The sequence below is a fragment of the Juglans regia genome, chromosome 9 (assembly GCF_001411555.2).
Source record: "Juglans regia cultivar Chandler chromosome 9, Walnut 2.0, whole genome shotgun sequence".
NCBI lineage: Eukaryota > Viridiplantae > Streptophyta > Magnoliopsida > Fagales > Juglandaceae > Juglans > Juglans regia.
The window spans coordinates 16,094,372-16,108,315 of record NC_049909.1 but is presented as its reverse complement, the minus strand read 5'-3'; the positions used below and the strand labels follow the sequence as shown (position 1 = coordinate 16,108,315).

The window sequence follows — 13,944 nt, the reverse complement described above, 5'->3', positions numbered from 1 at the left end:
TGTAAATTTCATCCTGCGTATGCATGAAAAGGAAAACCTTTAGGACAAGTTTGGGGAGTCACATGTGAGATGATAATTTTATAAATAGTAATAAGATAGCTTGTGAATGGTAATGAAATAGTTTGAGTTGTTTGATGAGATTTTGAAAAAGTAGAAAAAAAAATTAAATAAAAAATATTATAAAATTAAAATATTATTAAAATATAACTTTTATACATTTTGTACTCTGAAAAAATAAAAAAAGTATGACAATATTCACTGACTTTAGAAGTTCCCAAGACGCTAGCCACCCAATCAGAAACACCTTATTGCTAAATGCAAGTATTGAGTATTATATGGATAGTAATAGTATTTAGATGTTTGCAACAGTTGAAATGAAGGGAAAAACGTGACAGGATTGTGCATTTCAAGAGGCTATGAGGGTCTCTTATTGTTAACAAACGTCATCAGTCAATCCCTCTCTTTCCCAGTTCATCTTAGTGATCATCATCATCCTGAAGAAAACTATATACATATATATATAATTACCAATAGAAAGGCGATTAGTTTTACATGCTACCAGAAAAGAAAAAAAAAAACCTATAGCAGCAATCCCTTGTTTTTCTCTCGCCGGTTTTTGATAGCGAATTGCACAAAAACCTGCTCCTTGGATGTCATGTTATTTGCACTCTCTAATCATTCTTAATGCATGGCTTAGCTCCTATACCACTGGCATATACCGGAGACTGAATCACAAAAAATTCCTTCTGGTGTTGAATATTACAGCTGCTTTGCTTAAGATGGCCTTGTATAGAACCCGTTGGTCCAAAGCTCTGACAAAATGCTCCTCATTTTATCAACTGAAACAGGTTTCATTAATACTCCATTTATACCAAATCTCGTGCAGTTCTCCTTAGTAACCTTGTCTGTGTCTCCAGTAAGTGCTACTATCAGTGGCTTTTCGAGCCGTCCGGTAAATTTTTCACGTATATTACCAGCAAGCTCGTAGCCATCGATACCCGGCATGCAAACATCCAAGAAAACCACCTGGTGTTCATGAGAAACAACACGCAAGCACTCCTCGCTCGAGCTTACAGTTGTCACTTCACATCCCAAGTGTACAAGTAGTCCCTTTGTCACCATCCTGCTAACCCTGAATATTACAAGCATGTTAAGCATTCTATTACATGATAAGCAAACAAAACTGCAATTGCAAACACTAGTTCCATTGAAATCGAACCAAACCACGATTGTTCACAATCTCATTTTAATTACTCGTAATATTTTCCTTTGGAATTATTTGACCAGATCTAATCAAAGGAGGAGGAAGACCGTGTTATTGGCAAAGGTTGACAAACACTTCACTTATCGTATCTGACCATGACAAAATCCAACCTCACTCTCTTTCTAAAGAAGGGGCATATATTTGGGAGGACAAACCAAATTCAAGTTTGAATCTAAAAAATGGACCAAGTTATCCTCCACCGGCAACAAAACTCCCATCTAAACCTTGCAGAATGTTCATTTAAAACAAGAATAAGTATATAATGAAATTTATGTGGTTTGAACTTTGAACCTTTGATTAGGAAGGAAGTGCAACTCCTATATATTTTTCTCACTTTTATATGATAATGTTGTCTAATCTTGAGTTCAAGCTTTTCTGCTCTGAACCATGAAAATGTTGTTTCTTTTTATATTTTACACTACCCTTGCAGCTAAAACCTAAACTCACCATGCTGATTTCAGGCATCAATAACAATTACTCCTATATTAAGCCTTCGTAGGACAGAAATATAAAAATAAGCTCTTCAGTTTGAAATATTGAGAATATCCATGCCGTCTAACATATACATTAGACTGAGACATTTAAGTCAAGCTTAAATTAGAGGTCACATATGGCATATCCCAAGTCATCGGCGTTATTAGAGTCCAGCTACCATAACACCTGATCACACCTACGTTTATTAAACAAATGGAAGTTCCGTGGGAAATGTTTGAAGACACCGAGAAATCATTTCAGTATCTCCAAGCAATTTTGCAACTTTTGACAATTTTTTTATGAGTAATGAAATTTCATTAATCAATGCAACAGACGCATCCAGGGATACAGTTGTAAATTTTGAAAAAATTATACCCAGAACTTGATGGAAACAGATTTCACTCAATTCTCATAACCAGATTGCGTTTCCAGCCTCTCTCTTCCTAAGCCATTTTCATTAAAATGTTCAACGAATAGTAACCATGAATCTTAAGTTGTCTTAGCAGCCTGTTATACCCAACAATAGAGTAAATACTGTATAAATGCCTAATAACACAGTGAGGCATTCAAGACTGAAGTACAAAAGATGGCAATGTTACTGACCCGCTATCAGCCATAACAAGAACCTTGAGCCCTGGAAAGTCTGTCTGACCATGATTTGCTGGCACTTTAGGTGTAAAGGGAGACTTTGATTCATTAGATAGCCCTGGAATCCCAAGTTTCACAACGAATGTAGCAGTACATCCCTTGCCAATACCTTCACTTTCAAGCCAAAAATGTCCCCCCATAAGATTTACAAACCTGATCACACAATAGAAAAGGAAAAGATTACAGCTGCATTTATAAAAGAAAATAATATTTTTTAAAGAACTCAGTGACAATTCCAAGAAATTTGGAATGCCAAAAACAGGTCGAGATACCTATTCAAGCTGATTGTATAGCCAAACAAAAATAAAAAAAGTTAAACTTATAAGAACAAAAGAATAAACTACCTCTTAGAAATCGCAAGGCCAAGTCCGCTGCCACCAGAATTCCTAGTCACTAATGATTGAGTTTGTGAGAATTTGGTAAAGATCTTGGGAATATCCTGGGGGCTAATTCCAGATCCTGAATCTTTCACCTAGAATCAAAGAGGAAAGGTAGATGTAAAAACCCAACTCTTTAAACAAAATAACTAAATAAATTGAGATCGAAGAATTTTGATTGAGTTTTGCAGACCCAAACCTGTACACGCAAATAAAAGTGACTATCGCTTGGCACAGGAAAAAAGTCTGGTGCTCGTGAATCTCTTAACGATTCTGATTTTTCAACAAAGGCAGCGATTGAGATGCTGCCCACTTTAGAGAACTTCACAGCATTACCAACAACATTCAGCATAGTTTGCATAAGGCGTTTTTCATCACCTACCACATACACTGGCAACTCTTGCGCTAAATTTAATGTAACCGGCAACTTCTTTACAGATGCAACAGGCTTTATCAAGTTAAGGACCTGGGACAAGAAAATTGGATCTTACTACAACAAGCATCTAAAGAAGTCAATGTACACCTAATGCAAAGCAATCTAAAATAAATAATATTTGGCAGGAATAGATCGCCCTACCTCCTTAAATACAGAATGAAGGTTAAAAGTTCCAACATCAAGTTGAAGGCTGCCATCTTCAAGCCTTGAAAGGTCCAATACATCATTTATGAGAGTATCCAAAAGATTACTACTCCTTAATATTGTTTCGACCATCAGCCGCTGTTCAGGTGTCAGCTTAGTCTCCTGCAGCAAGGAAGAAAGTGCAATCATCGCATGCATGGGAGTTCTCATCTCATGGTTCATAACTGCCAAGAAATCATTTCGAGCGCGAATTGCCGTTTCTGCTTCTCTTCTGGCAATATCTAGTGCAACATTCTGCTCCATAAGAAGATCCCTTGCTCTCATTGACTCTTCTAGGATTGCAGCATGTGACAAAGCAACTGCCACCTGGGCAACAGTAAGAATACATAAATGACCACTCTCTAACAGTATTTTGTGGGCCATCACATTATACATATATGAACACAAATCAGCAGAACCCAGCAATGGCAAAGGACACATTATTTGTACATGAGTCTTTTAACATATTTTTATTGCTCCCCTCTCACCTCTGCTTTCCTGCATTTCTTTTTGGGATGCCAACAATCCTCAGACAATTTTATAATCCTATATTATTTTAGTAAACACACAACAATATGAACATGCACTCACATATTTGGGTCAATGGTAGGTATAGAAATCCATAAATAGAAAGATAATCATAACCATGGTAGTCACTGAGTAGGAGATCCAGGCTTTTGGACAGCAATTAGTAAGAATAAGGCACCGTATGTTGAGAAATGTATGCTGCCTAAATTACTAGGCATGCTTGGTGCAGTCTGTTACCGAAAAGCCCACTAATTTTCATGGATAGCATCTGATTAGCATCGAATCTGGCATCAAATCACTCAACTATACAAGTTAGAAAATTAATGGACCATGTGATTTGAGTGTTCCTAATGGTTATTTCTGAAAGGAGAGAGATAACAACAGAAAAAATGGGGATCGTTGACTTTTTTACTGCCTAGAGAGAATATCCCAATGTAAACAATGTCTTTCAAACCGATTAAGAATTTAAGTAATTGAAAAACCCCCAGACAAAAAGTGGCTACAAATAGAAAGATAATTTAGCAATAATTGCTTTGGGGAGGCGTGTTTTGTCCCAAAAGGGCTTGGCTTGGTGTATATTGGATAGGTTTCTAATTTCTCCCTCTTGGGTGATGTTCATTAGGGGCTCTTTATTATGAGCTAGGTGTTTTCTCTTGTATACACCCAGTGTACTTGGTTACGCCTATTGATATTATAATTTAGCAATAATTTTCTTTTTTCAATGAAAAGAAGTAAACTGAAATAAGTGCATGTCAAGATGATAAGCAAGGGCAACTTCAGACCTGATCAGCAACCACTTCAACCAGCCCTAACTCATGGACATGCCATTGCCTTGCACTATCTGAGGGCAGCATCAAGACCATCAAAGCATAACGTTTTGTCGAGAGCTCTGGCCAATCATTGATTTGGAAGTTAGAAAGATGTAGGAGCGGGACACGGATGGCAACAACCTCACCAGGCATGTATTTTCCTGGAAGAGGCCGTAATCTTGCTACTGGGGAACTGGGTGATATTTTTACTGCACGGGTACTACTAAAAACTTGATTGATCACAGGAAGATGAATGGGCACAGTATATCCAACAGGGTTCTGCTGATGGAGAGTGTAGGAGAGTTGAAGCTCCAACCCAGTACGTGTCGGCATCCACAAGGCACACTCCTCCAATGCCAAAGTTGTACCCAGTTCAACAAGTGTGGTCTTCAGTATAGTGTGTCTATCAAGAGTGCTTCTGATCTCATGAGTCAACATCCTGACATGACGACCCGTTTCTTCCTCCTTACGAATCCAGCCCATTTCTCTATCAAGATCTGCAGCTTTTCTTTTCAAGAACCGTTCTCTGTTTTTAACACTCAATAAATCAGGAATTATATGTACAAGCATGAGGGCAGTTGAGCACGACACAACAGCAGTTAAAACCTTTGCAGTGGTCATCACTACGGCCACAGTTCTCGAATGCATTGTGAAAGTCCATAAGTTAATAAGGTGTGTTGCCCCACAGAGAACTATAAAAGCACCAAACTGAACAAGGACCCATCTATATGGAAAGACGGCAGATTTCTTGACAAAGTAGATCAGCTCTAGAGGGATAGAGAAATAAGCAAGTGCAATGAAGAAATCCGAAATATATTGGTACTTCATCAACAGTTCATCAGCCGGCCATGTTGGCTCAATGCAGTTGCACAACTCCATAGTGATCAAACCACTTCAGCCAATAATTCCTCCTTCACATGCCTACAACATCTGGAAACTTATATTATAAATCAGAAAATACATCCCAAAATTGATGCAAATATACATGTTCTAACAAAATATACTTCCCGGGAAAAGTGTTTTTGAGATAAGGAAAAAGATGAAAATACTATCGCTGTAAGCAAACTAAGGATTCAAGATGAAGTTTCTCCAAGATTAAGAAATACTTTTTCATGATTTTTCTGCTTTATGAGTAGAGAGTTTTTGCGAATTCTATACTATCTGCTTAGCCAAGTTGGGAAAGTGTAGAACTTCTGCACCCAACAGTGCCAACACCCAAATAAAATACCAAGCACTAGGAAAAAAAAAAAAGATGCCGAGCAAAGGGAAAAAAGAAGAAGTAAAGACTGTTAGACATATCAGTTCCGATATATCAGCAGCTCATCAAGATAAATCTGTTACCTAGTTGTTGTTGTAGTTATCTAGTAAATCACAACAGATTTCTGTTAGTATTCTATAGTTATCTAGTTATCTAGTTCTGTTAATAGAGTTTTTTAAACATTTGAATTCTTGTATCTATCTAGATAATGTAATTTGAATAACTTTGTAATTATCTATATATATGAAAACACTCGAGTAACTGGTCATCAATTTGAGCCAGATTTCATTCTATTTTTATTTTTCTAACTAAGACACCACTCACCGTAATTATGCTAAATATATTTCGTTTTGTTCAGACAAAAGAGTTTCATGGAAAAACTTTTTCCTATAGAAAGAGGAAAACAATTCTGGAAAAAGAAGCTGAAAACAAAAGAGATTAGAAATGATAAATTTTCTCCACGATTTACCCACCCCATAAAAAATCATTTGAGCACCAGAACCTTACATACAATTAAATCAAAACAAATCTTTACAGCCATTTCCCAAAATTTCCCATATGACTATGTCCACTAGCAATATAACTGATCATTAGGGGACACCCATAAATGCATGCACACACATATGTACACCCAGAACGATACATATAGAGAAAAAAAAAATGCAAGGGATCTGATCTCTCGAATCCAAAAATTACAAATTCGATTCCTTACCAAAGGGTCGTTCAGATGAAGAAAATCGAAAGAATTTAAAGTGGGTCATTGGACTTGGCAAGAAACTGTGATCTTCCAACGTTGATCGCCGACCTCTGATGATGGGAATGCATGAAGGGGCCAGGCAGGTGTAACTGAAGCAAGAGGAGACTGGTCTTCGCCCAGCCTTTAATAATCAAAGACCCAAAGGAAAGCTTCGGAGCTAACTTTGTTTGCTCAGAGAGAGAACTAAACAGCAAATCGTCGGGGGTCCATGGCATGGGTCTGTACGTGGGACAGAAGTCGGAAAAGAAAGAGAGAGAGAGAGAGAGAAAAAGGTGGATGACACGAGGGAGAGGAGAAAAGGAAGAGTGAGGAGTTTTGCGTATTACTCAAATGATAATTCTATTTATAAAAAATCTTCACAACTTTCTAACATTCCACATTTCACATTATTTTTAATTTTTATTATTTTTTTATTAAATATTTATTATATAAATAATAAATAAAAAATTTGAAATAATTTAAAAAGAATAAATTTAAAAAAAAATTTAAAAAAATATTAAAAAATTAAAAAAATTAAAAAAATATGGAATGTGGAGTGTGGTGGAGGTTGTATAGTAATACTCTTCTATTTATCATGAATAAATCTTCTTCACACGTTACTGTGTGAAGAAGCTCCAGCACACCTAACATGTTGGGGTGAAAAAATAAATAAATAAAAAATATAAAGAGTGTACTGTAACTTCTGACTGATACACAGCACAGCTTATTTATCATTTTCACTCCACACGTTACACTTTTTTTTAACAGTAATGCGAACTATATTTAACATTATTATATAGCTATTTGTAGAGAGAGAAATCTTTCACTTTCCATCTAATCTTATGTGGTTTGGTTTCGTACTTCTCTCTTATGCGTCGTCATTTAGATATTGAGTAGAGATAAATTAAAAATTAAATAAAATATTATTTTTTAATATTATTATTATTTTAAAAATTAAAAAAAATTAAATTATTTATTATATTTGAATAAATCGAAGAAATTTTGAGGAGCCTGCAGGGCGGCTGCCTACCCCTTGACCCACCCGCCCCTGTTTTGATGTTACAAATAGTTCATTGTTCTGAAGGGTTTACTTTCGCCATCTAAAATAGAGGCAAGATGCAGTGAATTCTAAACTTTCTTTACCTTTTCCACTTCCTAATTGGACCAACCGGTTTACAAGTTCCTTTTTTTTGAAAATGAGATGAAATGAGATTAAAATTAAAAAAATAAATAAAATATTATTAGAGTATATTTTTTAATATTATTTTTATTTTAAAATTTAAAAAAATTAAATTATTTATTTTATTTTGTATTGAAAGTTAGAAAAATTATAATGATGAGATGAGATATTTTCTCAAAACAAACGAGACAAATTGTTTTGAGAATTCTTAGCTTGTCTCACCCGTAATCAACGAGGCAATAAAATTATAAAATAAATATAATATATTACATAAAATTTTATTAATTTATAAATTTATTTTTATAAAATGTGATTGTCTCACCCTGTCTATCAGAATTTCCAGCTTGTATTAGAGAGGTGAAGATTATTTACCTTGTTAGACCGAACTAGGCTTCCGTATTTCAATTTCCTCACATCAAATAAACTTTTCAAGGATTGAATTTGATGAATTGTGTTTAAGACTCGTTTGGATAATGAGATGGAATGAAATGAGATAAGATAATTTATAAATAATAATAAAATTATTAATTAAAATTAAATGAGATGACGTGAAATGATTTTAGATGAATTAAATAAAATATTATTTTTAATATTATTATTATTTTAAAATTTAAAAAAATTATAATAATAAAATAAAATAAAATTAAAATGAGTTTCGAATCCAATCAGACCGAAATCTCACCTCTATATCCATACCGTCCTAAATGTCATTATGCATAATGATTATGTACAGTTTGTACATGCAGGCGTACTTTACTTTTACATTGGAAAATTTATTTTATGATCAGATGCCCTGAATTTGGAACATCTTTTTATAAAATTGAATATGTTTAGCATTGCTTTATTTCTTTGCCTAACCAAGGTGGTGGTGTGACACATGAAACAGAAACCATTCATAGGATCCGACCCCATTTTCGTCATAAAAACTACTTTTATATTTTGTTCTTTCCTCTCTTTAACATGTTTACTAAAAAATAATAAAATATATCACATCAAAAGGATTGAGACAATCATGTTTTATGTATTATAAGTGATAACATAATTTAATATTAAATTAAAAGACAATCTTAGTATTATTTGGGCCAGTGTAGTATTTCAGAATTTGTGAATGATGATAAAAAAAAATTAAAATAAGATGTTTTATTGAATTTTAAGAAAAAAGAGAAAAATAATTTAGGCTTCGTTTGGTTAGTTAAATACTCTCAACTCATCATTACAATTTTTTTAAATTCCAACACAAAATATAATAAACAATTCAACTTTTTCAAATCCTAAAATAATAATAATATTAAAAAATAATATTCTAACAATATTTTATCATCTCAACTCAACTCAACTCAACTCATTTCAACATCCAAACACAACCTTAATATCATTTTTAAGAAATGAGAGAAAAATGGTTAATATAAATTTTATTTTAAAGTTTAAAAATATTGTATTAATTTTTATGTTCTATTTTAAAATTTATAAAAATTATAACAATTATGTAATAATTAGATTAAAAAAATTAAAAATTAGAAAGTATTTTATATTTAAATAATATTTAAGAAAACAATGGTAAAATTTTAAAAAAATCTATGTTCGTGTTGTAGATCTGTTGCATGGGTCCATTATAGATCTGCAGGTGTTGTGGCGCAGGTTCATTTTGGATTTGCAGGGTGGACCCACATTAAAGACTTGTTAATCTCTTTATTCATCGGGTTCATGGACTTCCAGTGGCAAGGACACAGCTTTTCGTCAAAGGGTGTCCAATTTCTTTACTCAATTCAAAGAATCTACCTGAACTCCAAAAAAAAAGAAACTCGCTAATAATAATAATAATAATAAAAAAATTTTATTCATCATTTTCAAGCGTAATATATTTTTTTTCTTTCACTAAGACTGCATTTGAATAATAAACCAAGTTAAATTAAAATGATAAAATATTATTTTTTAATATTATTATTATTTTAAAATTTAAAAAATTTAAATTATTTATCATATTTTATATTAAAATTTTAAAAAATTATAATAATGAATTAAGATGAATTTAAGAATAATAAAACTAAAAAATAATAAAAAATAATAAAAATAAATAAAATGTATAAAGATGATGAATAATCAGCATCAACATTAAGAACTTTTTGAATAGAGAAATAATCTTATCTCATCTCATCATTATAATTTTTATAAATTTTCATACAAAATATAATAAATAATTTAATTTTTTTAATTTCAAAATAATAATAATATTAAAAAATAATATTATAATAATATTTTATTCAACTTATGAGACCTAAAAAGAAAGGACTTTTATTGGGAGAAAAAAATGCCAAAATTGATGAAGCCAATACCGGTTTCTCCAAACAGCACATGTGATGAATGAGAAAGCGAGGATGTGAGTTGGAGGACTGTAATATTATCCCTTTAGATGCATTGCATCTCTTTTATGTTGTCTACAGCAGATCTCAGGAAAGCTTTTGACTTTCTGGAGGAAGATAAAATTGTAAAATATCAGACCAAATAAAACAAGACACAAACGGAATCCAAGGTTGGCATCTGGCATCTTGCATCCTATCAATTATGCTTAAACATGGTGTGACAAGCCAATCCAGCATAGAACAATATCAATCGAAAAAGACTAGAGAAGCGCACATATAATTCCGATAATCCATAGAACTTTTATGGCTAACCCAACCAAAATGAGTGCCTTAACCCCCACCACCATTGTGAGCCCAAGATTCCTTCTCACATAAGACCTATCACACATTTTCGACATCATTTCCCCAGAGATAAGTCAAACTGGGTTCACTAAATTATGCTCTAAATCTAGGATTACGGGTTCAAACATAAAGCACAAAAGGTTAGCAAAATGGAAAGGGAAAAACTAAAAAAGGATCTTTCATCTGCGCTACTGAAAATACAGAGAGCATTACAGGCAACAAAGGTTTCACAAAAGCCCAAACATCAACCAGACTTCACAAAATGGATGGACAGCAACTTGGTGACTTCTTGAAACCCAACTGCGTCTTTCCCAGCGAAAATGGACTTTAGCTTCTCATCACAGAAAATTTCCCTCTTATTGGCAGGGTTCTGCAAAACGTCAAAGCTTGTCATGCACCAGAAATTAAACAGACAACAAGAATTAGTAACAAGAAGTGAATAGAAATAGGTGGTGGGTATGCAACAGTTCGTGTTCTCAATTGTATGTACTTGGGCTATGCCTAGTTTTTAATTTACTAAAACTTTCTTTTTACTTGTAAAAAAAAGGCATTCAACGCTTCAAAGACTCCACTGATCACAACAGGAACAATTAGAAAATGGTTCATCACTATGTTGCCTCCCTCTGCTCTCACAAAAAAAAAAATAATAAAAAATAAAAGTACATGTGCAGAGAAATGAAGGCATATTTTTTTGCACCCTGAGGAAGGTTGTGAATCATCCCAATGTTTTCCTACCCACTGATAGCATGTATGAAGTGAGGCAATCAAGTTCACTGTGTTGGCTGGGCATATTTATCTTATCAAATTATGTTCTACTATTTATGTACATGATCTCAAACTTCATATTATAACTACTTTTTTTTTTTATTGGCACCAGGTGTCCAAGAACAACATCCCAACTAATCTCGAGGGTGCACAGTCCCTCAGATAATTCAAGAGAAAAAATTTCCAGTCCGATGGCCCCTAGAGATTGTTTGCACCCACGGGAATTTAAACTTTAGACCTAGGAAGAGCATACCCCCAAACCCAAGGCCTTTACCACTTGAGCTAACCCTAGGGGTTATAATATTATAACTATGATTCCTTGATTCATAAGACAGTTTCTGTTTTGTTTTCGATGGCATGGAACCTTACCAAGGTAAGGACCATTTGGACCCACCCCCGTCGAGTAAAACACGAACATGACCCTGCTGGCCAGGACCATGTCTAGGATAATCTAGAGAACTCCTAGTAAAAAATCAAACCAAGGTTTATTGACTTTATAGCTCATCCCAAGCCCGTTCTTTGATCATTAAGCTGCACCTTGCCGAGTCATGGATTCATAAAGCAGTTTCTTTCTTTCTTTCACCATTATGTTCTTAAAGGGGAAGAAGGTGCCATTTGAAGAGTAGGAGGAAAATCATTAATGGGGGGCATTTGCTCATGTTGATACATTTGATTCTCATTACAACTTATTTGGTCCATTGAGTTAGTTGCATAAGATCCAAACAAATCATTATTTTTTCTAAAATATCTGTGCGAGAATGAGAAAATCCAGAATTTTAAACAACCAACCTCATTTTTGTACTTAGAAATATATCATGGTAATGACTCCACAACAACATAGTGAGAAAATGTAAGTGTTTAAGTCACATTGATGGGTGAGCGACTGAGACTGCCCAGCACAAGGACTTATCATTAGAGACTAAAATAAAAAGTTATTGCCTACGTTTAATGCAAAGCAATATCTGTACAGAATGAGATAATGGTAACATAAATTCAAATTAAACAGGTTAAACTAAAACCACAGCACTGTACTAAAGGGGAAAAAGCAGCGGTTGATCGATAAATACTTAAATTTGATACTCAACAGCCTCAAAAGTAATGCGCACATAGATATCATCGAAAGCATTCAAATTGCTGATCATCAAAACTTTCTACTTACTCATTTAAATCCAAACCACAACGCAGAGAGAGAGAGAGAGAGAGAGAACCTGGAGGTTGTGGAGCTTAACGTATTCCCAGACCTTCTTGATGGCGAGGGTGCGAGAGGTCTCGGTGGCACCGCCGAGGAATTTTCCAAGTTGAGGAGAGATCGGAACTATCTTCTGTAGGCCCATGATCGGGCGATCGGTCGTCGTCGTCGCTGTGGACGACTTCTTCGGTTTTACAGTTGAGGTCGAAGCCGTCTTCGCAGGCGCCATAAGCGCCTTTGTTCCCCCAAAAACTGTTCTCAAACGCGATGCTGCGAATGATGCCATCGAAGCCTCACAGTCACTGCACCGCTTTTCTAAAACCCTAAGAGAGAGAGACGCAGAGAGGGAGACAGGAGGTCAGCGGAACTTCTGGTGGTATTAAAAAGACCGATCTAGTGGGCCCGTCTCAACTCTCAAAGGCTCGATTAAAGTTGGATTCCCAATTGCCTACGATTTGAATTTTGGGCTCACATTTAATATATTTCTTTTAGGAAGGTGATCAAAATAATTGTTCGGATATTTTAAATTTTTTTATTTAATAATTAAAATTGTAATTATTAAATTTTTTTTATATATTTTTTAAAATATTAAAAAAAAATTTTAAATATACTAAGAACACGCTCAACAATAATACATTTTCCACCATTGTCCTTTTTTGGTTTTTATTTTTATTATATAACTCTTTAAAAGTATCTTCATTGACTTGACTAGAGTCCAATGATAATTAAATTTTAGTTAATATGTGCCAAAAAACCATTATATTAAATTGGATATCTTTATAAAATTTTAAATTTGTACTACAGTGATTCTCTAAATTTGTAGGTGAATAGTAGATTAGCCAAACATTAACATATTTAATTCTCACAACTCTCACAAAATATGTAGGTATTTTTTTATAATTAAAAAATTTGATTCGATTTATTATTATTAAATATAAAATGCGATAAAAATAAATTAATTAGTTAATATTAATTAGAATATTAATTATTAAGTTAATTATAATGATAAGTTAATTATAATATAATTATTATTAATATTAATATTTAATAAATGTGATAAATATTAATATTAATTTAATTAGAATATAATTATTATTAATATTAAATTGGTAGAATTATAAAATGTGAAACAAATAAATTAAGTAAAAAAATATTAAATTAATAATATTTTATTATTATATAGAGAGTAAATGATTAATTTAATGTAAAATTTAAATTTAAATAAAATAGACAAATATAAAAAAAATATAATATTAATTAAAATTTAAAAATAAATTTGATAGTCAACGAGAATGCTCTAAAAAAAAGTGCATTGATATTTAAAGACGGCATAACAAGTCAAACATATATTTTTGTAACTTGCTCAAAAAAAAAAGTCAAACATATTTGAATTAC

At 33.2% G+C, this 13,944-nt stretch overlaps 1 protein-coding gene and 1 pseudogene across 1 annotated transcript; both read right to left on the bottom strand.

The window, feature by feature from the left end:
• Nucleotides 1-375: 375 nt before the first annotated feature.
• On the bottom strand, nucleotides 376-7,051 carry LOC108991571 (annotated as a pseudogene).
• A 3,370-nt stretch (nucleotides 7,052-10,421) lies between these two features.
• On the bottom strand, nucleotides 10,422-12,931 carry LOC108991580 (protein TRI1). The gene is made up of 2 exons (XM_018965899.2): nucleotides 12,569-12,931; nucleotides 10,422-10,965 (listed from the first exon to the last, which is right to left on the bottom strand). Exons 1-2 carry the CDS (start codon nucleotides 12,833-12,835, stop codon nucleotides 10,840-10,842), a joined length of 393 nt encoding a protein of 130 aa, XP_018821444.1. The 5' UTR covers nucleotides 12,836-12,931; the 3' UTR covers nucleotides 10,422-10,839.
• Between the last annotated feature and the right edge of the window lie 1,013 nt (nucleotides 12,932-13,944).